The sequence below is a fragment of the Sapajus apella genome, unplaced genomic scaffold (assembly GCF_009761245.1).
Source record: "Sapajus apella isolate SASKATOON/1434 unplaced genomic scaffold, GSC_monkey_1.0 scaffold86, whole genome shotgun sequence".
NCBI classification, from domain to species: domain Eukaryota; kingdom Metazoa; phylum Chordata; class Mammalia; order Primates; family Cebidae; genus Sapajus; species Sapajus apella.
In genome coordinates this window covers 2,597,309-2,622,437 of record NW_022437026.1, presented here as the reverse complement: position 1 = coordinate 2,622,437, position 25,129 = coordinate 2,597,309, and the positions used below count along the sequence as shown (strand labels likewise).

Genomic DNA, 25,129 nt, shown 5'->3' with positions numbered 1-25,129 from the left:
CAAATCAAAACCACATTGAGATACCATCTCACACCAGTTAAAATGGCGATCATTAAAAAATCTGGAGACAACAGATGCTGGAGAGGATGTGGAGAAATAGGAATGCTTTTACGCTGTTGGTGGGAGTGTAAATTAGTTCAACCATTGTGGAAGACAGTGTGGCGATTCCTCAAGGACCTAGAAATAGAAATTCCATTTGACCCAGCAATCCCATTACTGGGTATATACCCAAAGGATTATAAATCATTCTATTATAAAGACACATGTACACATATGTTCATTGTGGCACTGTTTACAATAGCAAAGACCTGGAACCAACCCAAATGCCCATCGATGATAGACTGGACAAGGACAATGTGGCACATATACATCATGGATACTATGCAGCCATAAAAAACGATGAATTCATGTCCTTTGTAGGGACATGGATGAATCTGGAAACCATCATTCTCAGCAAACTGACACAAGAACAGAAAATCAAATACTGCATGTTCTCACTCATAGGTGGGTGTTGAACAATGAGAACACATGGACACAGGGAAGGGAGCATCACACACTGGGGCCTGTTGAGGGGGATTAAGGGAGGGACAGTGAGGGTAGGGTGCTGGGGAGGGATAACACGGGGAGAAATGCCAGATATAGGTAACGGGGATGGAGGCAGCAAACCACATTGCCATGTATGTACCTATGCAACAATCCTGCCTGTTCTGCACATGTACCTTAGAACCTAAAGTGCATTATATATATATATAAGAAAAAAGGACACTAATAAAGTTAATTTCATATATATATATATATTCAGCAAATATAAATGCCAAAAAATAAATTAAAAAATTAAAACAGTATTTATAACCAAAAAAAAATGCATGGTCATAAACACATTGAAAAAAACCTTTATTCTGTGTTGAACCAATATTGATAGGATATAATAAGAATTTCATCCTGTGAAAGAAAAGGCAAAGAAGAGAAAGAATGAATTTAGCCACAATTGCTTTCACATGCATGGCAATGTTAGCTTCTGCTCAAGTGGGAGATTCGTCTGTTTTTCTGAGAATTCCCTATGTGTAAAATCGATAAATACATCATAAATATTTTCCATAGCAACTGTTTGTAAACAGAATGTATGTTTTACTTAATTTCCTAGAATCTTAAACCAGAGAGAAAACATAAACTCTGGGTCTAAAGAATGTTTAACCTGTCTTTAAGATCTAACATACAGAAAAGACAGTGTAGAAGTTTTTTTTTTTTTTTTTTTTTAAATCAATCAGTTTTTTTGGTATATATCCTCTAAGAGGATATATTATTTGAGAGTAAAATAATTCAATAAAAAATTAAAAACATTTACTGAGTGCCACTTACATGTTAGGTATTATGCTTGTTTCTGGGGATTCAAGATGAGCAATAATTCTGAATGTTAAGCATTGGAGGAAGGTAACAAAAGCTTGGAAATCAGTGACTATAAAGAAATGTAATTCTACTAAAAAGATGACACAGAAATTTAACTATCATTGTAAAGTCCTATATAAAATACTTCTCACATACTTTCTGTCTACATTATTAATTTTCATTTTCTTAGTGGCATCTTTTGAAGAAAAGCTTCTAATTCTGATCAAGTACAATTTATTGATTTTTTTTCCTGTGGTTAGTACATAGCGTATACTACTGGTTTTGTTGTACTAAGAAAAATGTTTAGTAGTAATTATGTACTAAGAAATTTTTGTTTACCCTAAAGTATCCTTTATTTTCAAGAAGAGTATACTTTTACCATTTATGTTTAGGTCTATGATCCATTTTTGAATTACTTTTTGTATACAGCATAAGGCCTATCAAGATAGTGTTTCTCTATGTTGCCCAGACTGAAATGCAGTGGCTATACACAGGTGTGATTACAGGACACCAAAGCTTCAAATTCCTGGGCTCAAGCGATCCTACTGTTTTCCCAACTACCTGGGTCGATAGCATGTGTCATTGTGTCCAGTGTATTCAGATGTTCTTAATTTCTTTCGGTAATGTTTTGTGGTTTTCAGTATCGAGATCTTATACAACTTTTGATAAATTTATTGTTAAATATTTTACGCATTTTCATAGCATTGTAAATAACATTTTCTAAGATTTCAGTTTCCATTGGTTTGTCACTAGCATATGGAAATACAACTGGTTTTTATATGCAGCTACACTTCATTTTATTGTGCTTCATAGGAATTGTGATTTTTACAAATTGCAGATGTGTAGCAACCCTGCACTGACCAAGTCTATCACGGCCATTTTCCCAACAGCATGTGTTCGCTTTTGTGCCTGTGTCAGATTGTGGTGATTCTTCTAATATTTCAAACTTTTTCATTATTATTATATATGCTATAGTAATCTGAGATTGGTGATCTTTGATGTTACTACTGTAATTATTTGGGGGCACCACAAACCACGCCCATATAAGACAGCGCACTTAATCAATAAATGTTGTATATATTCTGATTGTTCCACTGATCGGCCATTCTCCCATCTCTCTCCTTCTTTTCAGGCTTCCCTATACCCTGAGACACAATAATATTGAAGTTAATCCAATTAATAACTCTACAATGGCCTCTAAGTGTTTAAGTGAAAGGGAATAGTCACATGTATCTCACTTTAAATCAAAAGCTACAATTAAGCTTAGTGAGAAAGGCATATCTAAAGCCTAGAGATACGAGGAAAGCAAGGCCTCATGCATGAAACAGTCAAGTTGCAAATGCAAAGGAAAAATTCTTGAAGGGAATCAAAAGTGCTACTCCACTGAACATATGAATGATGAAAAAGTGAACAGCCTATTGCTGATAAGGAAAACATTTTAGTAGTCTGCACAGCAGATCAAAACAGCCACAACATTTCCTTAAGCCAAAGCCCAATCCAGAGCAAGGTTCTAACTCTCTTCATTTCTCTGAAGCATGTGATACTGTTTGATAGCATTTTACCCACAGTAGAACTTCTTTCAAAATTGGAGTCAATCCTCTCAATCTTGATGCTGCTTTACAAAATATGTTTATGTAACATTCTAAATCCTTTGTTGCCATCTCAACAATGCAGAAAGGTGAGGAAGAGAGGTGAAGAAGTTGCAGAAGGTTTGAAGCTAGCAGAAGCTGGGTCATGGGGCTTTAGGGAAGAAGTCATCTTCATAATATAAAAGTGCAAGGTGAAGCAGCAAGTGCTAATGGATAAGCTGCAGCAAGTTCTCCAGAAGATCTAGCTAAGATAATCAACGAAGGTATCTAAACAACAGATTTTTCAATGCACATGAAACATCTTTATATTGGAAGATGCCATCTAGGACTTTCAGAGCTAGAGAAGTCAATGCCTGGCTTCACAGCTTCAAAAGAGTTTCAAAGGACAGGCTAAAATTCTTATTAGGGGCTAATACATCAGGTAACTTAAAAGCTGATGCCAATGTTTATTTATCATTCTGAAACTCCTAGCGCCCTTAAGAATTATGGTAAATCTACTCTGCCTGTGCTTTATAATTGGAACAATGAAGCCTGGATCACAGCCCACCTGTTTACAACCTGGTATACTTAGTGTATTAAATCCACGCAGAGACCTACGCCTCAGAAAAAAAGATTGCTTTCAAAATATTACAGCTCACTGACAATGCATCTGGTAACCCAAGAGCTCTGACAGAGCCATAACAAGGAAATTCATGCTTTTTTTCATGCCTGCGAACACAACAACATCCATTCTGCAGCCTATGGATCAAGAAGTATTTTGACTCTGAAATCTTATTTAGAAATACAATTTATAAGGTCACAGAAGACATAGACAGTTATTCCTCTGATGGAGTGGGGTAAACAGAAAAGCTTCTGGAAAAGATTCACCATTCCTGATGCCAGTTAAGAACATCTGTGACTCATGGAAAGAAGTCAAAATATCAACAATAAGAGTTTGGAAGAAGCAGATTCCCACCCTCATGGATAACTTTGAAGGGTTCAAGGCTTCAGTGGAAAAAGTAACTGTGGATGTGATGGAAATAGCAAGAGGACTAGAAGTGGAGCCTGAGGATGAGGCTGAACTGCTACAATCTCATAATAAATCTTCAACAGATGAGGAGTTGCTTCTTATAAGTATTTTATTTTGAGACAGAATCTATTACTAGTGAAGATGCTATGAACGTTGTTGAGAAGGCAACAAAGGATTTAGAATGTTACATAAACATAGTTGGTAAAGCAGCATTAAGATTGAGAGGATTGACTCTAATTTTGAAAAGTTCTACTGTGGGTAAAACGCTATCAAACGGTACACATGCTTCAGAGAAATCTTTTGTGAAAAGAAGAGTCCATTGATATGGCAACTTTATTATTGTCTTAAGAAACTGCCACAGCTACCCAAACCTTCAGCAACCACCACTCTGATCAGTTAGCATCCATCAAGACATAGGCAAAACCCTCCACCAGCAAAAAGATCATGTTTCCCTGAAGACTCAAGATGATCACAAGAATTTTTCTAAAGTATTTTTGAAGTATGAACATTTTTTTAGACTCAATGCTACTGCACACTTAACAGACTATAGCATAGTGTACATACAACTTTTTCTTTTTGAGACAGGTCTCACTTTATCACCCAGGCTGGCGTGTGGTAGTGTGATCACAGCTCACTGCAGCCTTGACCTCCGGGGCTCAAGTAATCCTTCCACCTCAACTGCCTGAGTAGCTGGGACCACTGATGTGTACCCCATGTCCAGCTTTTTATCTTCTTTTTTGTAGAGACAGGGTCTCCCTATGTTGCCCAGGCTGGTCCTGAACTCCTGAGCTCTTGCAATCCACCATCCACAGCTCCAAAGTGCTGGGATTACAGGCGTGACCCATTGCACCCTGCTTATGTGTAACTTTTATAAGCACTGGGAAACTAATGAATTTGCATGACTCACCTTATTACAATATTCACTTTACTTCAGTAGTCTGGAACAAAACTTGCAGTATCCCCAGAGTATGCCTAAAATGCCCTAAACAACCATGTTTATGAATAAATACAGTTTTAGAATTTTCTCTTGAATTTTATTCTCCCTCTCTCCTTCCTTTCTCAAATCACTAGTATTGAATAGGGGGGTAAATGTAGACATCCTTATCTCTTTTTCAACTTCAGGGTTCAGCTTACATCATTAGGTATGATGTTAGCTGTAAATTTTTCGTGATTCTCTTTACTGAACTGAATTATCTTCTATCTCCAGTTAGCTAAGATATTTTATCAGAAATAGGTGTTGCCTTTTATTAAAAGCCTCTTCTGAATGTTCTCAAGTGACTAAATGATTTTTTTCTTTATTTTGTTCAGGTAGTGAATTAATTCATTTGTGAATACTGAACAAACCCTACATTCTGGAAATAAGGCCAACCTGGTTGAGATATATTAGCTTTCTTATCTTGAATTCAAACTGCTAAGACTTCGTTAGGGACTTTTATGCCAATGTTGATGAGTGACACTTATGTGTAATTTATTCTTTTGTAACGTCTTTGTCAAGTTTAGGCATGAGGGTCACAATTCTAAGCTGACTTGGGAAGTATTTCTTTAATATCTTTTTTATTTTGTGATGAGTTTCTCTATATCCTGCTCACACATTTGGTAAAATTCAACAGTAAAGCCATCTGGGCCTGGAGTTTTCTTTGTAGGAATGTTTTTGATTAAGACTTCAATTTCTTTTTCTTCTTAATTTTTAAGTTCAGGGGCATATGTGAAGGTTATATAGGTAAACTTATGTCATGAAGGCTTGTTGTACAAATTAGTTCATCATCCAGGTATTAAGCCTAGTACCTATCATCATTCTTCCTGATCCTATCCCTTCTTCCAGCCTCCACCCTCCACCCTCCAATACGCCCCAGTGTCTGTTGTTCCCCTATATGTGTACATGTGTTGCCATCATTTAGCTCCCACTTGTGAGAACATGAGGTACTTGGTTTTCGGTTCCTGCATTAGTTTGCTAAGGATAAAGGCCTCTAGCTCAATCCATGTTCCTACAAAAGACAAGTCCTTGTTCTTTTTTTATGGCTGCATAATATTCCACGGTATACAGGTACTACATTTCCTTTATCCAGTCAACCACTGATGAGCATTTAGGTTGATTTCACAGCTTTGTTACTGCAAACAGTGCGGCAATGAACATACTTGTATATGTGTCTTATTTCAAATAGCTTTTGGGGTGTAAGTGGTTTTTCATTACATGAATGAATTATACAACTGTGAATTCTGAGATTTTAGTGCACCCATCAATGGAGTAGCATGCATGGTACCTAATATATAGATTTTATCCACATCTTATCTCTCATCCTCCCCCTCAGAGTCTCTAAAGTCAATTATATCACTCTGTATGCCTTTACATACTCATAGCTTAGGTCCCACTTATAAGTAAAAACATAAGGTTTTTGGTTTTCAACTCCTGCGTTACTTCACTTAGAATAATGGCGTCTAGCTCCATCCAAGTTGCTGCAAAAAAACCATTATTTTGTTACTTTTAATGGCTGAGTAGTATTCCACAATGTATATAGGGATAGAATGATTGATGCTCCTTTGGGTATATACCAGTAAGGGGGATTGCTGGATCAGATTGTATTTCTGTTTTTAGGTATTTGAGGAATTACCACAGTGTCTTCTGATGATTCAACTAATTTATACTCCCACCAACAGGGTATAAGTGTTCCTTTTTCTCTGCAACTGCACCAGCAACTGTTACCTTTTGGCTTTGTAATAGCCATTCTGACTGATGTGAGATGGTAGCTCATTGTGGTTTTGATTTGTATTTATCTAATAATCAGTGATGTTGACCTTTTTTTCATGTGCTCATTGGTCACATGTATGTCTCCTTTATTTATTTATTACATTTTAAGTTCTGGGGTACATGTGCAGATCTTGCAGGATTGTTACATAGGTATGTACATGCCATGGTGGTTTGCTGCCTCCATCCTCCCATCACCTACATTAGGTATTTCTCCCAATGTTATCCTTCCCAAATCTCCCCACCCCCTGCTAACCCTCTCCTAACTGGCAACCCCCAAACAGACCCCAGTGTGTCATATTCTCCTCCCTGTGTCCATGTGTTATCATTGTTCAACACCCACCTACGAGTGAGAACATGCGGTGTTTGATTTTCTGTTTTTGTGTCAGTTTGCTGAGAATGAAGGTTTCCAGATTCACCCATGTCCCTGCAAAGGACATGAGCTCATCTTTTTTTGTGGCTGTGTAGTATTTCATGCTGTATATGTGCCACATTTTCTTTATCCAGTCTATCATTGATGGGCATTTGGGTTGGTTCCAGGTCTTTGCTATTGTAAACAGTGTCACAATGAACATAAGTATGCATGTGTCTTTATAATGGAATGCTTTATAATCCTTTGGATACATACCCAGTAATGGGATTCTTGGGTCAAACGGTACTTCTATTTCTGCATCACTGAGGAATTGCCACAGTGTCTTCCACAACTAATTTACACTCCCACCAACAGTGTAAAAGCATTTGTGTTTCTCCACATCTTCTCCAGCATCTGTTGCCTCCAGATTTTTTAATGATCACCATTCTAACTGGCATGAGATGGTATCTCAACGTGGTTTTGATTTGCATTTCTCTAATAACCAGTGATGATGAGCATTTTTTCATATGTTTGTTGGCCACATAAATGTCTTTTTTTGAAAGCTGTCTGTTCATATTGTTTGCCCACATTTTGATGGGTTTTTTCTTGTAAATTTGTTTTAGCTCCTTGTAGATTCTGGATATTACTCCTTTGTCAGATGGGTAGCTTGCAAAAAAATTTTTCCGATTCTGTTGCTTGCTGGATCACTCTAGAGATTGTTTCTTTTGCTGTGCAGAAGCTCTTAATTAGATCCCATTTGTCTATTTTGGCTTTTGTTGCCATTGCTTTTGGTGTTTTAGTCATGAACTTCTTGCCTATGCCTATGTCCTGAATGGTATTGCCTAGGTTTCCTTCTCAGGTTTTTATGGTGTTAGATCTTTTGTTTAAATCTTTAACCCATCTGGAGTTAATTTTTGTATAAGGTATCAGGGAGCTGTCCAGTTTCGGCTTTGTGCACATGGCTAGCCAGTTTTCTCACCATCATTTATTAAACAGGGAACCCTTTCCCCATTGCTTTTGTCAGGTTTGTCAAAGATCAGATGGTTGTAGATGTGTGGCATTGCCGCTGAGGCCTCTGTTCTGTTCCATTGGTCTATATCTCTGTTTTGGTACCTGTACCATGCTGTTTTGAATACTGTAGCCTTGTAGTACAGTTTGAAGTCAGGTAGCATGATGCCTCCAGCTTTGTTCTTTTTGCTCAGGGTTTCTCTTGGCTATATGGGCTCCTTTTTGGTTCCATGTGAAGTTTAAAGTGGTTTTTCCAGTTCTGTGGAGAAAGTCAATGGTAACTTGATGGCAATAGCATTGAATCTATAAATTACTTTGGGCAGTATGGCCATTTTCACAATTACTGATTCTGCCTGACCATGAGCATGGAATGTTTTTCCATCTGTTTCTGTCCTCTCATTTCCTTGAGCAGTGGTTTGTAGTTCTCCTTGAAGACGTCCTTCACGTCCTTTGTCAGCTGTATTCCTAGGTATTTTATTCTCTTTGTGGCAACTGTGAATGGGAGTTTGCTCATGATTTGGTTCTCTGTGTTATTGGTGTATAGGAATGCTTGTGATTTCTGCACATAGATTTTGTATCCTGAGACTTTGCTGAAGTTGCTTATAATCTTAAGGATATTTTGGGCTGACACAATGGGGTCTTCTAAACATATAATCATGTTGTCTGCAAATAGTGACAGTTTTACTTCCTCCTTTCCTGATTGAATACCCTTTATTTCTTTTTCTTGCCTGATTGCTCTATCTAGAAATTCCAATACTATGTTGAATAGGAATGGTGAAAGAGGGCATCCTTGTCTAGTGCCAGATTTCAAAGGGAATGCTTCCAGTTTTTGCCCATTCAGTATGATATTGGCTGTGGGTTTGTTGTAAATAGCTTTTATTATTTTGAGATATATTCCATTGATACCTAGTTTATTGACAGTTTTTAACATAAACAGCTGCTGAATTTTGTCAAAGGCCTTCTCTGCATCTATTGAGATAATTATGTGGTTACTGTCTTTCATTCTTTTTATGTGATGAATTACATTTATAGGTTTGTATATGTTGCATCCCAAGGATGATGCCTACTTGATCATGATGGATAAGCTTTTTGATGTACTGTTGCATTCGGTTTGCCAAAATTTTATTGAAGATTTTTGCATCAATGTTGATCATGGATATTGGCCTGAAATTTTCTTTTTTCGTTGTGTCTCTGCCAGGTTTTGTATCAGGATGATGTTGATCTCATGAAATGAGTTATGGAGGATTCCCTCTTTTTGTATTGTCTGGATTCGTTTCAGAAGGCATGGTACCAGCTCCTCTTTGTAGGTCTGGTAGAATTTGGCTGTGAACCTGTCGGGACCTGGACTTTTTTTGGTTGGTAGGCTATTAACTGCTGCCTCAACTTCAGACCTTGTTATTAGTCTATTCAGAGATTCAACTTCTTCCTGTGTTAGTCTTGGGAGGGTGTAACTGTCCAGGAATTTATCCATTTCTTTTAGATTTACAGGTTTACGTGCATAGTGTTGTTTCTGATAGTAGTTTGTATTTCTGTGGGATCGGTGGGGATATCCCTTTTATCATTTTTTATTGCCTCTATTTGATTTTTCTCTCTTTTCTATTAGTCTGGCTAGCAGTCTATTTTGTTGATCTTTTCAGAAAACAAGTTCCTGGATTTCTTAATTTTTTGAAGGGTTTTTTGTGTCTCTATCTCCTTCAGTTCTGCTCTGATCTTAGTTATTTCTTGTCTTCTGCTAGCTTTTATATTTGTTTGATCTTGCTCTTCTAGTTCTTTTAATTGTGACAATAGGGTGTCAATTTTAGATCTTTTCTCACTTCTTATGTGGGCATTTAGTGCTATAAATTTCCCTCTAGACACTGCTTTAAATGTGTCCCAGAGATTCTGGTACATTTTGTCTTCATTCTCATTGGTTTTGAAGACCATCTTTATTTCTGTCTTAATTTCTTTATTTAACCAGTAGTCATTCAGGAGCAGGTTGTTCAGTTTCCAGGTAGTTGTGTGGTTTTGAGTGAGTTTCTTCATCCTGAGTTCTAATTTGATTGCACTGTGGTCTGAGAGACTGTTTGTTATGATTTCCATTCTTTTGCATTTGCTGAGGAGTGATTTGCTTCCAATTATATGGTCAATTTTAAAGTAAGTGCAATGTGGTGCTGAGAAGAATGTATATAATGTGGATTTGTGGTGGAGAGTTCTGTAGATGTCTATTAGGTCTGCTTGTTCCAGATCTGAGTTTAAGTCCTAGACATCTTTGTTAATTTTCTGTCTTGTTGATCTGTCTAGTATTGACAGTGGTGTGTCAAAGTCTCCCACTATTATTGTGTGGGAGTCTAAGTCTCTTTGTAGGTCATTAAGAACTTGCTTTATGAATCTGGGTGCTCCTGTATTGGATGCATATATATTTAGGATAGTTATCTCTGCTTGTTGCATTGATCCTTTACCATTATGTAATGCCCTTCTTTGTCTCTTTTGATCTTTGTTGGTTTAAAGTCCATTTTATTAGAGACTAAGATTGCAACTCCTATTTTCTTTTGCTCTCCATTTGCTTGGTAAATTTTCCTCCACCCCTTAATTGAGTCTATTTGTGTCTTTGTACTTGAGATGGGTCTCGTGAATACATCACACCAATGGGTCTTGACTTTTTATCCAATTTACCAGTCTATGTCTTTTGATTGGGGCATTTAGCTCATTTACATTTAGGGTTAATACTGTTATGTGTGAATTTGATCCTGCCATTTTGATACTAGCTGGCAGTTTTGCCTGTTAGTTGACGCACTTTCTTCATTGTGTCTATGGTCTTTACCATTTGGTGTTTTTGCAGTGACTGATACCAGTTGTTCCTTTCCATGTTTAGTGCTTCCTTCAGGAGCTCTTGTAAGGCAGGCCTGGTCATAATGAAATCTCTCAGCAATTGCTTGTCTGTAAAGGATTTTATTTGTCCTTCACTTATGAACCTTAGTTTAGCTGGATATGAAATTCTAGGTTGAAAGTTCTTTTCTTTAACGATGTTGAATATTGGCCCCCACTCTCTTCTGGTTTGTAGGGGTTTCTGCCAAGAGATTCACTGTGAGTCTGACTGGCCTCCCTTTGTGGGTAACCAAACCTTTCTCTCTGGCTGCCCTTAGCAGTTTTTCCTTCGTTTCAACCCTGGTGTATCTGATGACTATGTGCCTTGGGGTTCCTCTTCTTGAGGAATATTTTTGTGGTGTTGTCTGTATTTCCTGATTTCAATGTTGGTCTGCCTTGCTAGGTTTGGGAAGTTCTCTTGGATAATATCCTGAAGAGTGTTTTCCAGCTTGGATTCATTTTCCCCCTCACATTCAGGCATACTGATCAAACGTCAATTAGGTCTTTTCACATAATCCCATGTTTGCTTTGTTCATTTCTTTTCACTCTTTGTTCTCTAATCTTGCCTTCTCGTTTTATTTCATTGAGTTGATCTTCAATCTCTGATATCCTTTCTTAGGCTTGATCAATTTGGCTAATGAAACTTGTGTATGCTTTGCGAAGTTCTCGTGCTTTGTTTTTAAGTTCCATCAAGTCGTTTATGTTGTTCTCTAAGCTGGCTATTCAGGTTAACATTTCATCTAATCGTTTTTTTAAGTTAATTTCTTTGCAATGGGTTAGAACATGTTTCTTTACCTCAGAGGAGTTTATTACCCACCTTCGGAAGCCTGCTTCTGTCAATCTGTCAAACTCATTCTTCATCCAGCTTTGTTCCCTTGCTGGTGAGGAGTTGTGGTCCCTTGGAGGATGAGAGGTGTTCTCGGTTTTGGTGATTCATCCTTTTTGTACTGGTTTCTTCCCATCTTTGTGGATTTATTTACCTTTGGTCTTTGAAGTTGGTGACTTTCGGATGTGGTCTCTGAGTGGATGTCCTTTCTGTTGATTTTGAAGGTATTTCTGTTTTTTAGTTTTCCTTCTAACAGTCAGGCCCCTGTGCTGCAGGACTGCTGGAAGTCCACTCCAGACCCTGCTTGCCTGTGAATCACCCAGGGGGCTGCAGAACAGCAAGGATTCCTGCCTGTTCTTTCCTTTGGTAGCTTTGTCCCAGAAGGGTCCCTGCCAGATGTCAGCCAGAGTTCTCCTGTATGAGGTGTCTTTTTGGATATACAGGGGTCAGCAAGCCACTTGAGGAAGCAGTCTGTCCCTTATCAGAGCTCAAGTGTTGTGCGGGGAGCTCCATTGTTCCCTTTAGGGCTGCTGGGCTGGGACGTTTAAATCTGCTACAGCGGAACTCACAACTGCCTTTTTTCCCAGGTGCTCTGTCCTGGGAAGGTGAGGTTTTATTTATAAGTCCCTGACATGCCTTGCCCAACAAGGACGGTGTCTAGTCACAGTCTGCCTGTAGAGGCGTTGCTGAGCTGCAAGGGGCTCACACTTCCTCGCACTTTTGTTTACAAAGGCAAAGTTAGAGCTACCTAGATAATGGTGGATGCCCTTCCCTGCACCGAGCTCAACTGTCCCGGGTTGAGCTCAAGCTGCTGTGCTGGCTGTGAAACTCTCAAGCCAGAGGGCATCAGTTTCCAGGTCTTTGTGGGGGTGGGGGCCATGCAGATAGATCACTTGGCTCCCTACCCCTATTTCAAAGGAGTGGGAGGCTTTGTCTCACAGGCATTCCAGGCCCCAGCCACAACGGCCACCCAGGTTTGTGCTGAAAATCCGCAGTGCTGGCTGAAATGGCAGCTCAGATCTGTGCTGGAAACCTGCGGCTCTTAACTACCCGGTGGAAATCTCCTGGTCTGTGGGCTGTAAAGGTTATAGGAGAAGCACAGGATCTGAACAGGCATGCTAGAGTGGCTGGAAAAGTCTCTAATGTCCTCCATTTGGTCACGGGGTGGGGGGGAGGGGTTCTCCAGCTAGTTGCACTTCCTGGCTGAGGCAGTGTCCCACCCTGCCTCAGTCTGCCCTCCTTGGGCTACACCCACTGTCTAACCAGTCCTATTGAGTTAAACCTGGTACCTTGGTTGGCAATGCAAAGCTCACTCACCTTCTGCATTGCTCTTGCTGGGAACTGTGCTCTGGAGTTGTTCCTATTTGGCCATCTTCGCAGACACCTGTATGTCTTCTTTTGAGAAGTGTCTGTTCATGTCCTTTGCCTACTTTTTAAGGTTTTTTTTTTTTTTCTTGTAAATTTGTTTAAATTCCCTATGGATGCTGGATATTAAATCTTTGTCACATAATTTGGAAAAATTAATCCCCATTCTGTAGGGTGTCTGTTTACTCTGTTGATAGTTTCTTTTGCTGTCCAGAATCTCTTTAATTAGATCTCTTTAGTCAATGGTTGCTGTTGTTGCAACAGCTTTTGGCACCTTTGTCATGATATCCTTGCCCGTGCCCGTGGTATTACCTAGGTTGCATTTCAGGGTTTTTATAGTTTTCGGTTTTACATTTAAGTCTTTAATCCATCTTGAGTCGATTTTTGTATATGGTATAAAGAAAGAGTCCAGTTTTAATCTTCTGCATATGGCTAGCCCGTTATCACAGGACCATTTATTGAATAAGGAATCCTTTCCCTGATTGCCTTTGTCAGGTTGTTGGAAGAGCAGATAGTTGTAGGTGTGTAGCCTTATTTCTGGGTTCTCTATTCTGTTCCTTTGCTCCATGCATCTGTTTTACTATGGTGTTTTGGTTACTGTAGTCCTGTAGTACAGTTTGAAGTCAGGTAGCGTGATGCCTCTCGCTTTGTTCTTTTTGCTCAGGATTGCCTTGGCTATTCGGAGTCTTCTTTGGTTCCATATGACAAATTCAATTTCTTTAATAGATAAAGCCCTGCCCAATTATCTATTCCTTCTTAAGCCAGTTTAATGAATTGTATTTTTCAAAGAATCTGTCTATTCATTAAATGTATTGGCATATAGTTGCTCAAAATATTCTCTTATCTTTTTAAGTGTCTTTAGAAACTGGAGTAATAACCTCTCTCTCATTCCAGTTATTGACAATTCATGTACCTTCCTTTTCCCCTTGATCCATTTATTAGGAACTTATCAATTTTTTAAATTCTTTGAAGAAAAATGGTTACAAATTTTGTGAATTTTCTGTGTTGATTCTCTGTCTTCTATGTGTTTGATTTCTGTTATCCTATTTGCTGTGGTTTACTCTGCTTCTTTTTCTGGTATCTTAGTGTAAAAACTAAGATCACCGAAATTCAACTTTTCTTCTTTTCTCATGTAGGTATTTAAAGGTAAAAATTTCATTCTAACCACTTCTTCAACTGTGAAATACAAAATTTCAGATTTGAATTTTCATTCACTTCAAAATGATTCCTAATATTTCTTATGACTTCTTCTCTGAGCCACAGTATTTAGAATTATGTTATCTAATTTCCAAACATTTGAGAAATTCTCTAAGTATCTTAGTAACTTCTAACTGAATTCTACTACAGTTAGAGAACAACTTTGACATATCTCAGTCTTCTGAAATTTACTGAGACTTATTTTTAATCTTAAGGCCCAGCATATGGTCTGTATCTGTGAAACTTCCATATGCACTTAAAAACATATATATTCTTCAGTTGTTAGAAGTAGTATTCTATAAATGTTAAATAAGTTAACAGTCTTAAGATCTTCTATATTTCGTATTGCTTTTGTTTACTAATTCTATCAATTTCCAAGAAATGGAGCTCAAAATCCTCAGTGATGACTGATGACCACAGATTTGTTTTACCTTTAGTTCTGTCAGTCTGTCCTTCATGAATTTTGAAGCTTTATTAGATACACATTTATTAAGGATTATTATGTCTTTTGGATGTGTTGTCCCCTTTATCTTTATGATATGTGCCTTTTTATCTCTGGGAATACTCTCTGTCTAGAAGTCTCCTTTGTCTAATATTAATATAGCAATGCCAGGTTTCTTATAATTATTATTTCTAAGAACTACCTTTTTCCATTCTTTAATTCCAGCCAGTGTTTATGGTAGTATAGGTCTTATATACAGCATACAGTTGAGCTTTGCTTTTTTTTCCTAATAAACCCATTCTAATATCGCTGTCCTTTAGTTGGTGTGTTTAGTATATTTTATTTTGCCATAAATATTGATATGGCTGAATTTACGTCATCTATTTGTTGATCCTGTTATTGGCTCATTTGTTGTTCCTTTTCTGTCTCTATCCGTTGGATAAATGAAATAGTTTTTAGCATTACATTTTATTTCCTCTATTAGCTCTTCAGGTTTTTCTTTCTGGTGACACAGTCTCGTTCTGTTGCCCAGGCTGGAGTGCAGTGGTGCCATCTTGGCTCACTGCAACCTCTGCTTCCCAGGTTTAAGTGATTCTCCTACCTCAGACTCCTGAGTAGCTGGTATAATAGGTGCCCACCAACATGCCCAACTAATGTTTGTATTTTTAGTAGAAATGGGGTTTCAACATGTTGTCCAGGCTGGTCTTGAATTCCTGACCTCAAGTGATCCACCCGCCTTGGCCTCCTGAAGTGCTGGGATTATAGGCATGAGCCATCATGCCTGGCTGCTCTTCAGGGTTTAAAAAAATTTTGTTGTTTTTGGTAGTTGCTCTACAGCTAACAATATGCACGTTATCAAAGTCTATTTAGATTAGAAATTGTACTACTTCAAATCTAACACTTCATATATATACTTTTTATGTTAGAGACAGAGTTTTACTCTGTCACCCAGGCTACTGTGCAGTGGCAGAAACATAGCTCACTGTAAACTCAAATTCCTAGGCTCAAGTGATCCTCCAGTCTCAGCTTCCAAAGCACTAAAATCACAAGCATGAGCCACCATGCCAAGCCAACACTTCAAAGTTTCTACTTCATGAATGTAACAACAACCTTACAATACAATTCTACCTCCTAATATTTTGGGATACTGTTATCCTATATTTCACTTTTACTCACATTACAAATGCTCATCATGTTATTTTTGCTTAAATAGTTAGTTGTCTTTCAAGGAAATTCTGAGAAGAAAAAATACATTTTCTGTATGTATCAACTTATTTACCATGTCTGGTGTTTCTTTTCTTTTTCCGGGTGGGGAACAGAGGCTCACTCTATCACCCAGGCTGGAGTCAGTGGTGTGATCTTGGCTCACTACAGCCTCCATCTCCTGGGCCCAAGAATCTTCAATTTCAGCCTCCCAAGTAATTGGAACTAGAGGCATAAGCCACCATCCTCAGCTAACTTTTTTTTTTTTTTTTGGTAGAGACAGGGTTTCAACATGTTGTCTAGGCTGGTCTCAAACTCCTGGACCCAAGTGATCCTCCCATCTTGGCTTCCCAAAGTGTTGAGATTACAGGCGTGAGCCACAGTGCCGGCTCATATCTGGTATTCTTCATTCCTTCCTGTAGATCATGCTCCCATCTGGATTCATCTCCCTTCAGCTTGAAGAATACCCAATAGCCTTTCTTGTTAAGTACTTTAAAAATTCTTTTCATATTTGTTTATATAAAATTGTCTTTAATCCCAGCTTTTGAAGGATCTTTTTCTTTGGTTACAAAATTTTCAGCTAACAATATTTTTTTCAGCCTAAAAAAAACCCTAAAAGAAGTTCCATTTTCTTAAGGTCCTCACTGTTTCTGACAGGGACTCAGCTATCGTAGTTTCCCTTTATGTGTGGTGTCTTTTTTCTTAGGCTGCTTTTATGTTTCTCTGCATATTTTGTTTTCAGCAACTGGATGCTTCTAGTTCTGATTTCTTTTTTTTTAATCCTGCTTGGTTTCACTTAGTTTCTGGGATTTGTAAATCAAAGATTTATGGTTTCAAGTTAAACTAGAGAAATATTTTGGCCATTTAAAAAAATATATTTTATCTGCTTCATTCTCACTCTTTTATCCTTCTAGTGGTCCGGTTACATGTATGTTAACCCATTTGAAATTGTTCTACATGTCACTGAGGCTCTGTTCATTTTGTAAAAATCCTTTTACTCCCTGTTCTACAGATTGAGTAATTTCAATTGATCTATTTTGAAGTTCACTGACTCTGACAGCTCTAATTTGCCATTAAGACTATCCAATAAAATTTCCATTTGTTTCAATTATCAAATTTCCATTTTTAAAATTATTTTTTTGAGACAGGGTCTCGTTTTGTTGCCCAGGCTGGAGTACAGTGGGCCAATCAAACCTCACTGCAGTCTTGATCTCCCAGGCTCAAGCGATCTTCCCACCTCACCCTCGCAAGTAGCTGGGACTATATAGGTGTGCACCACCACACCTGGCTGATTTTTAAAACAACTTTTGTAGAGACAAGTTCTCACTATGTCAAATTTCCATTTTTAAAGAGTTTTCCTTTCTCTGTTGAGATTTCCTATCTATTTCATCATCAACATGAGATTTTTCTTTAATTCTTTGATACATATTTATAAGGGTCAATTTAGTTTTTTTTCTGTTAAACCAAGTAGGACTCCTCTGAGGTGCATGCTCATTTTCTACACTAGAGATTGTATGTTCCTGATTCTTTGCATGTCTGGCAATTTTTAAAAGTTTAATATGGGATATATTGCAAATATGGTTCTGTTAATTTATTCTGAGGAGCAATGATTTTTATTCTAGTACATATGTCAGTTAATAGTTGACTCCTTGAACTTGTATAGGTTTGGATTTAACCTTTGATATGCTGTATTTCCCAGACTTCTCTATCTTGGTACGACTAATCCTCCAAATTCAGTCTACCCTGTAAGACCTACTTAGGGCCATGTTTTACTTGTCTTAGCCTGGATCTAGAGTAGGCCTTATATTGGATCACGGTCCTTGTTCCTAAAACCTATCTTTTTTGTTATCTTGGCCAGATAAATGGAGTGTTAACAAGGATTTCTCCATGCTGACTGTGCTAGAACTCCAAATTCCCCCACTGTGCTATCTCTATTATTACAATTCCACTCTCATTCTGTAGTATCTAATCTCTTCTGGCAAGCCTTTGGCAGTCACATTTAGTGAACATGTAGCCTAGTCCTCAGCCAGGAATCATGATACCTAGCCTCCAACTTCTCCTCAGTATACTGTTTATATATGAATTATTTCCCTGATTTACTTAGGACATTTACAACTACAGAATCATGGCACCTCAGGAGGTCATCTGGCCAAAGTAGTACACAATTTTTAAATCGATGGGGGATCTTAGAGATTTAGGAAACCCTTTTAAATCTGAGTGAGAAAACTGCAAACCTGAAAAGTTAAGTGGTTTCTCCAGGTGAAAATAAGAAGGTACAAATTGGATTTTCAGTTGTAAATATCATGCTTTGCAGACATTCAGCTTTACTAACCTCAACATGTTTTTGTTGTCTCATTTGATCCTTACAACAACTTCATGAGGTGGGCCTAAGTATTATTATACCTGTTTTACAGGTAAGCAAGCTGGCTCAAAATGTAAGCACATTCTTTGCTACACAGAGCATCTTCTAACAATACTCTTTCCTTCAGTAACCTCTGAAAGAAAAGCTCATGATTTAATGGATAGATTACTATCTTTGACATTCATGGCTCGAGGGGAGTTTTACCTATTTGCAGAGTGAGTAGCTACCTATAGGACACACTCTGAAGTACAACGAAAAAGATGGTCTTAAAAATTTAAAAAAAAAAAAAAAAAATCCACCAAAAATTCAAACAAAACAAAAAAAACCTGCCATACTGGTAAATTATATATCAGATTTTCTTCAAATGGGTATTGCAATTAGGTTAACGCATCAGGTTACCTACCAGTGAAAATTAACCTTTTAAATGATTCATTTATATTTAACAAAAGGGATCAAGGTTGACCCTGTAACTCCAGCAGAGAAAAAAGGAAAAGATAAGGAAAAAGTAGGACAATAATCTCACTTGCTTCCTCTTGTGAAGAGGAGATGACAGACATTCTTAATTTCATCCCTACACAGGTAAGCACATTTTTACATATGAACCATATATTGACAGAAGGAGAGAAAGAACTGTGAAAGTTGAAAACAAAAGGGACTTTGGGGACCTTTATTTGAAAAGTTTAGTTCTTTATTTGCTACTTAGACCTTATTCCAGCCACTTGAGGTTTTTTACATAAAAATATCATTAGGGACTAGGCGCAGTAGCTCATGCCTGTAATCCCAGCACTTTGGGAGGCTGAGACGGGCAGACCACAAGGTCATGAGTTCGAGACCAGTCTGACCAACATGGTGAAACCCCATCTCTACTAAAAATATAAGAATTTAGCCAGGCATGGTGGCACACGCCTGTAATTCCAGCTACTCAGGAGGCTGAGGCAGGAGAATAGCTTGAACCCGGGAGGCAGAGGTTACAGTGAGCAGAGATTGTGCCATTGCACTCCAGCCTGGGTGACGGAGTGAGGTTCCATCTCAAAAAAAAACAAAAACAAAAACAAAAAAAAACATTAGGAAGCATGGATTTCTTTAAAAAATGTGGTTTCTTCTATTTGGAAGTTATGTCTGATCTTAAAAAGATAAAATGTGGAATAAGTTTAAAATTTAAAGAAGAAGAAAGGCAAGGAGACTTGCCTTTAGGGTTATTTGTAATTTATTCTAATTCAGGTCACAAGAAAGTAAAAAAATTTCTATAGGGTGGGCCATATAAGAGCACTGAGTATCAGGGCAGAAAAAAGGGGAGCAGAATGAGAGAGTTAAGCAAAACTGAGAAGTCCCAAGGGATAGTTGATTGTAGATATAAACTTTGCTTTATAATTTTAACTAGCCCCAGACCTACTAATGCTATTTGTTTAGAGCTATACTGTACAACATATTTTTTCTTTTTCAAGCATAAAATAATTTTATATTAATTTATGTGGGTTTCCTACAGAACATTTAACCTCAGTATTCTAGCCCACTGTGAAAAATGTTCCCAAGTCCACTAAAAGTTCTTCATCATATGTCTTCAGGCTTAAAAAAAAATGTCTTTTGGTGGAAGTATAAATAAACATGGCTTTGTGATGAGTTTACATGCTCTTATATAACTCAGAATGCATTTTCACTTTTATTTCCCCCCTAAATTGTCACTAGGATATAATTTGAATAACTATTTACAATTTTGTGGCTAATCTAGAATACTATGTCATAAATCCCCCAATGAGATTTTTTTGAATGTCAGCAACCCTACAATTTTTTTTTTTTTTTTTGATATCGCACATGGTGCGATCTTGACTCACTGCAACTTCCGCCTCCTGGATTCAAATGATTCTCCTGCCTCAGCCTCCCGAGTAGCTGGGATTACAGATGCATGCCACCACACCCAGCTAATTTTTTGTATTTTTTAGTAGAGACAGGATTTCACCATTTTGGCCAGGAAGGTCTCGAACTCCTAACCTCAGGTGATCCACCTGCCTCCGCCTCCCGAAGTGGTGGGATTACAAGAGTGAGCCACCACACCTGGCCAAAATTTTTTTAAACTACTACAGGATATAAGAAGATAAAAAAACTCAAAATACAGTTTCATTTTAATTATTTGAAGCATAACAGAGTGATCACCCAACTATAACTTTCCCCAAATAGCCTGAATATTTTCCAATAGCTACGTTTTACAGCTCTGTTTTTTTCTTTCTTTTTTGGGAGATGGAGTCTCGCTCTGTCACCCAAGCTGGAGTACAAGTGACAAGATCTTGGGTCACTGCAACCTCTGCCTCCCAGGTTCAAGAGATTCTCCTGCCTCAGCCTCCCGAGTAGCTAGAACTACAAGTGCCCGCCACCATGTCTGGCTAATTTTTGTATTTTTAGTAGAGATGAGGTTTCACTATGTTGGCCAGGCTGGTCTCCAACTCCTGACCTCAGGTGATCCGCCCACCTCGGCCTCCCAATGTACTGGGATTGCAGGCATAAGGCACTGCCCCAGCCTGTTAATAGCTCTCTTAATCGCGACTGTACTCTACTTTTCTCTCCTAACAGTCAAAAATTTTTAAATGTCAGAATTCAGATGACAGTACTGGACTGTTCTTAGTTATATAGGAAAATGTATTCTCTGGATGTGGGAGACCTTTTTTTAGCCAAAAAGCATCTAATGAGTATATAATTTAACACACAGATATTTGGATTTCTCTGCCAGCTTTACTTGTTTCCAGAGAAGACCAGTATTCTAAACATGTCTGTCTAGTCAGTTCAGGAGATTCTAACATTTTTCCTTTTTCATCTGTGTTGACATTGCCTTTTAAATTATATTTATTTATTTTAAGCTCCCAATCAGTATAATGATTTGTTTAACTCCTACGCATTCATTTCATTGTTTGAATAGTCATATAGGAACTGCCTGCACATAGGAGGTTACCTATTGAATAGCTCTAAACTCTCAATGAAGCCAAAGAGCTCTGCCATCCCTTCCCTGAACAAACCAATTTTCAGGGCAGTCAAATTCATAGCTTAATAAAAATTTTATTAAAAATAAAAAATGGATCTTGTAAGCTCTATTCTGAATGCTAATGTAGGGTGGGACTGCAGGAGGAGTTTGAATGCAGGGCAGTGTCAAATGAACTAGCTCATCTAGAATTCTTAATGGTGAACCTCATGACCTCAACTGATACTTAAAATTTATTACAGTTATTAGAGTTGTTATTTTATTATTTTTCCCCTGCTCCCTTTTATCCTTCTTTCTTAAGGGAAAAAGGCTAACATAAAAGTGGAATAAAAAAGTAATGGTTAACAAACCCACAGCATAAGGAAGAGAAGAACCACTGCGGGATCTGCCAATAAAAATGTTCCTTCTCTTCAGGGCTGGCTAACCAACACAAATGTTTCTAATGCACCACTGGCAGGCTACCAAGTGAACCGTTTTACGTTTCCCCAAACTCATGGTCACCATTTATCTGTAACAGACGTTCAAAAATTACAATAATATATGCTAGGAATGGAAAATAACTATTAATTCATTTCTCTCGGCTTGATGAGGTCAGGATTATTCTAGAAAACAAGGCTATTCTAGTGCTTTGCTGAAGAATTTTCTATACAAATGGGCCAACTACCTTTTCCTCAGGAAAGACTATTTCTTATTCTAGATCCAGAGTCACACATATGCATGTTTCAGTCTCCCTGCACATTTCATTCCCCTCATATTTTTACCTCTTAAGTTCTCTAAGTAGAGAACTCTAGGAAGAGAAGTCTTTTTGCTTGTTCAATTATCAATAACTGAATATTTTAAACCTTTAAAATATGGTGGATCCTTCAATGACTACAGAGTAAAGAATCTAGTGTCACTGCCAATAGTCATAGGGAGGACTTTCCTTTCTCCTCTGAAATTTGCAAGCTTTTTTCTCATGATGCTACGCAGAACCCTAACCTCTCCAAATTCTCCCTGTATAACAATCCACTTCTGGCTTCACTTACTCATTACTTCAAAGACATATTACCTGTAATGCTTTTCTAAAAGGAAAGAATCCCTTGGCCTTGCACTGTAGCCCAGGAACCTGTACGCACAGAGAACAAACACCTCAACATTCTTGGACTCCAGTCACTATATCGCCATCATTGTGTCCCATGAGAATTCATGAACGGGGTATCATGGCAAGCTCCTCTACTGCTCTATTATTCAGGTATTCAAAGTTTATTTACACCTCATAGTAGAAAAGTAAACTGATGTCAGTTTACAGCACTGTTGGAGTGAAAAAATTTATTTTAGGCCAAAGACAGACTGTGTATTTATGAAGAGAAGTGAGCAAGGATTATGTAAGAGAGAACTGACAGCGAAAGTCTGCTCAGGTGGGGACTTAAAATCTGTGACAGAAGTAAGAATCTGGCCTTATGAAGAAGAAAAAAACCTCTCCTCTGAGACAGAAAAGAAGATAACAAAAATAAAGCTGATATAATGAAGGTAACTGAGGGATCCCAGGATAGACCTGGTTTCAGTAAAAATAAGAGTAGGGTCTTTAGGTAAGGGGAAGGTTTACGACTGGCAAATGAGAGAGTACAACTGGATATTCAAAGAGACATGTTTGTTTTAAACAGAAGGTCACTGAGAAGAAAAAGAAACATCTACTATGTATGAGCAGGTGTTTACATGCTTCATAACAGATTATAGTCTTAGCAACCCATAAAATGTGGGGGGAGTAGGAAAATGTTGTATAGCAAAGTTTTGCTAAAAGTGACAATTTTCTAAAAATTTGCTTCCAGTGTGACAAAATGTTAACTGCTGAATCTTGGAAATAGGTATATGGGAGTTCATTCTCTCTACTTGTGTGTATCTTTGGAAAAGTTTACAATAAGAAATGTGTTTAAAAATTGCCTAGTCTTCATATGACCTCAGAACAAACAGCCCTCTTCCCCAGTAAGTTCACCATTTTGCCTGAACTTTCCAGGAGATCTTAGGAATTTCAGAGAGGTAATTATATACAGATATGTATATGTCAGAAGACTTAAAATTCATTAAAGAGGAGCCAAATATATATATATATATATTTTTTTTTTGGAGATGGAGTCTTACCCTGTTGCCCAGGCTGGAATACAGTGGCACTGCAACCTCTACCTTCCCGGTTCAAGCAATTCCCCTGCCTCGGCCTCCTGAGTAGCTGGGATTACAGGCACATGCCACCATGCCTGGCTAATTTTTTTTCTTTTTAGTAGAGACAAGGTTGCATCTTTCTATTTGACCAGGATTTGTTCCACCTTTGACCAAATTTATTGTAGAGAGTGAGAAATACAAGTTAGCATTAAAATTAAGTAAGTGTATTGTGGTAATAAACAGAGCCAGAAGATGAATGCGGGGAGAAAAAGTATTTCCACTAAGCATGTGCTTGAAGAATAAGTCTACAAACACTTACTTCATCTCCAGAACTTCCTCTAAGTGTTTCCTTCTCTCTGCGCGAAGATTAGTCAAGTGAGTTTCCTTTTCTGCCAGAGACTGCTGGGTAGAGGACAGCTTTGCTTTCATGGATTCTAGTTCCTGCTTTACTTTCTCCATGGCCATCAGTAACTCCTCCACCTATCATAAATATGGGAAGGAGAAAAACGAAACATCTTGATCAATTAAAGTCAGAGGACCTGGGTTAACAGAAAATTGAAGAGACACAGGAATACATTAAAAATTCTGTACCTTTTCTGGATCAGATATGTGTATACATATCAACAATCAATACAGCAGACAATAATATCCCTACAGTATAATTATTTTCAGTTTAGGTCAGAAAGAACCTAATACATGCAAAGGCATCCAAATCATCAGTTTAAGAAGTCTCACTCTGCCACAGACAATACCTTTTAAGGAAGTCCTTTGGAAATGATCCAGAAATTTCCATGGAAATAATACAAATATATATATTTAAAAAATCATATACAGAATGACTTTAGGAAATAAAAGACATAAACTTGACTAATAACAGATTCCCCATATACATACATAAATAATTTTTAGTCTTCTAAACTAAAATTTTCCTGTTTACATCATTAAGAAGAATTTCTTTTAAAAGGAAACTGCCAGAATTCAATCAGATAATTTCTTGCTCTAAAGCCAGGTAGGTGGTGTTTCTTTTTTAAGGAAGGCAGGAAGAAAATATATACCTATATAGATACATGTATGTATGTATGTGTGTGTGTGTGAGTATATATATATATATATATATATAAAACCAGATAGAAAAGAGACAGAATGCTTTAAAACGAAAAAATAAAAATAAAAATAAAAAAAGCCTTGACAGAAATAGACCTGAAAAACAACAAACAAAAAAACCACCAGAGAAGAAAGACAAAATGCTAAAACAGAGGGAAAAGAAACAGAGAGCAAGGTAAGTACTTCATCAGTTGCTTCTACTTACTCGAGGTGGCTACCAAATCAGAATTATTTAAATAAACATGTTCATTTTCATTCAGAAGCAAATGTAATCAAACAGCCAGCTGCATCAATTACAAGAATTTATGTTGGATTGCTAATTGTCAAGAAATAATCTTGGTAATAACCAGTCTTTTCAGAAGTAGAGGGTAGGGCAGGTAGAGATGGTGCATGTACCGTTCATTGACTCCTACATAAAACCCATTTGTGAGGAACTAAAACAGAGAAGCCTAGAGTCAAAAATCAGCATGAGAAATCAAAGTTGTTTCATTGACCCCTGGAAATTAGTGCTTCATACCTAAACAAAGTCTCCACGTTGATTGGTAACAGCTGTTAAACAATGATAGTAAGCATACGCATTTAGTTTTTTTGGCAC

The 25,129-nt window shown here is 37.6% G+C and overlaps 1 protein-coding gene across 16 annotated transcripts in view; it reads right to left on the bottom strand.

Moving 5' to 3' along the window:
• Positions 1–25,129, bottom strand: part of ERC1 (ELKS/RAB6-interacting/CAST family member 1) — a 542,093-nt gene that overhangs the window by 192,573 nt on the left and 324,391 nt on the right. For all 16 annotated transcript variants that reach the window (XM_032254227.1, XM_032254224.1, XM_032254230.1 and 13 more), the window contains one exon: positions 23,750–23,910. In XM_032254227.1, coding sequence (XP_032110118.1) covers positions 23,750–23,910 — 161 coding nt within the window. The remainder of the gene's footprint in view (positions 1–23,749; positions 23,911–25,129) is intronic.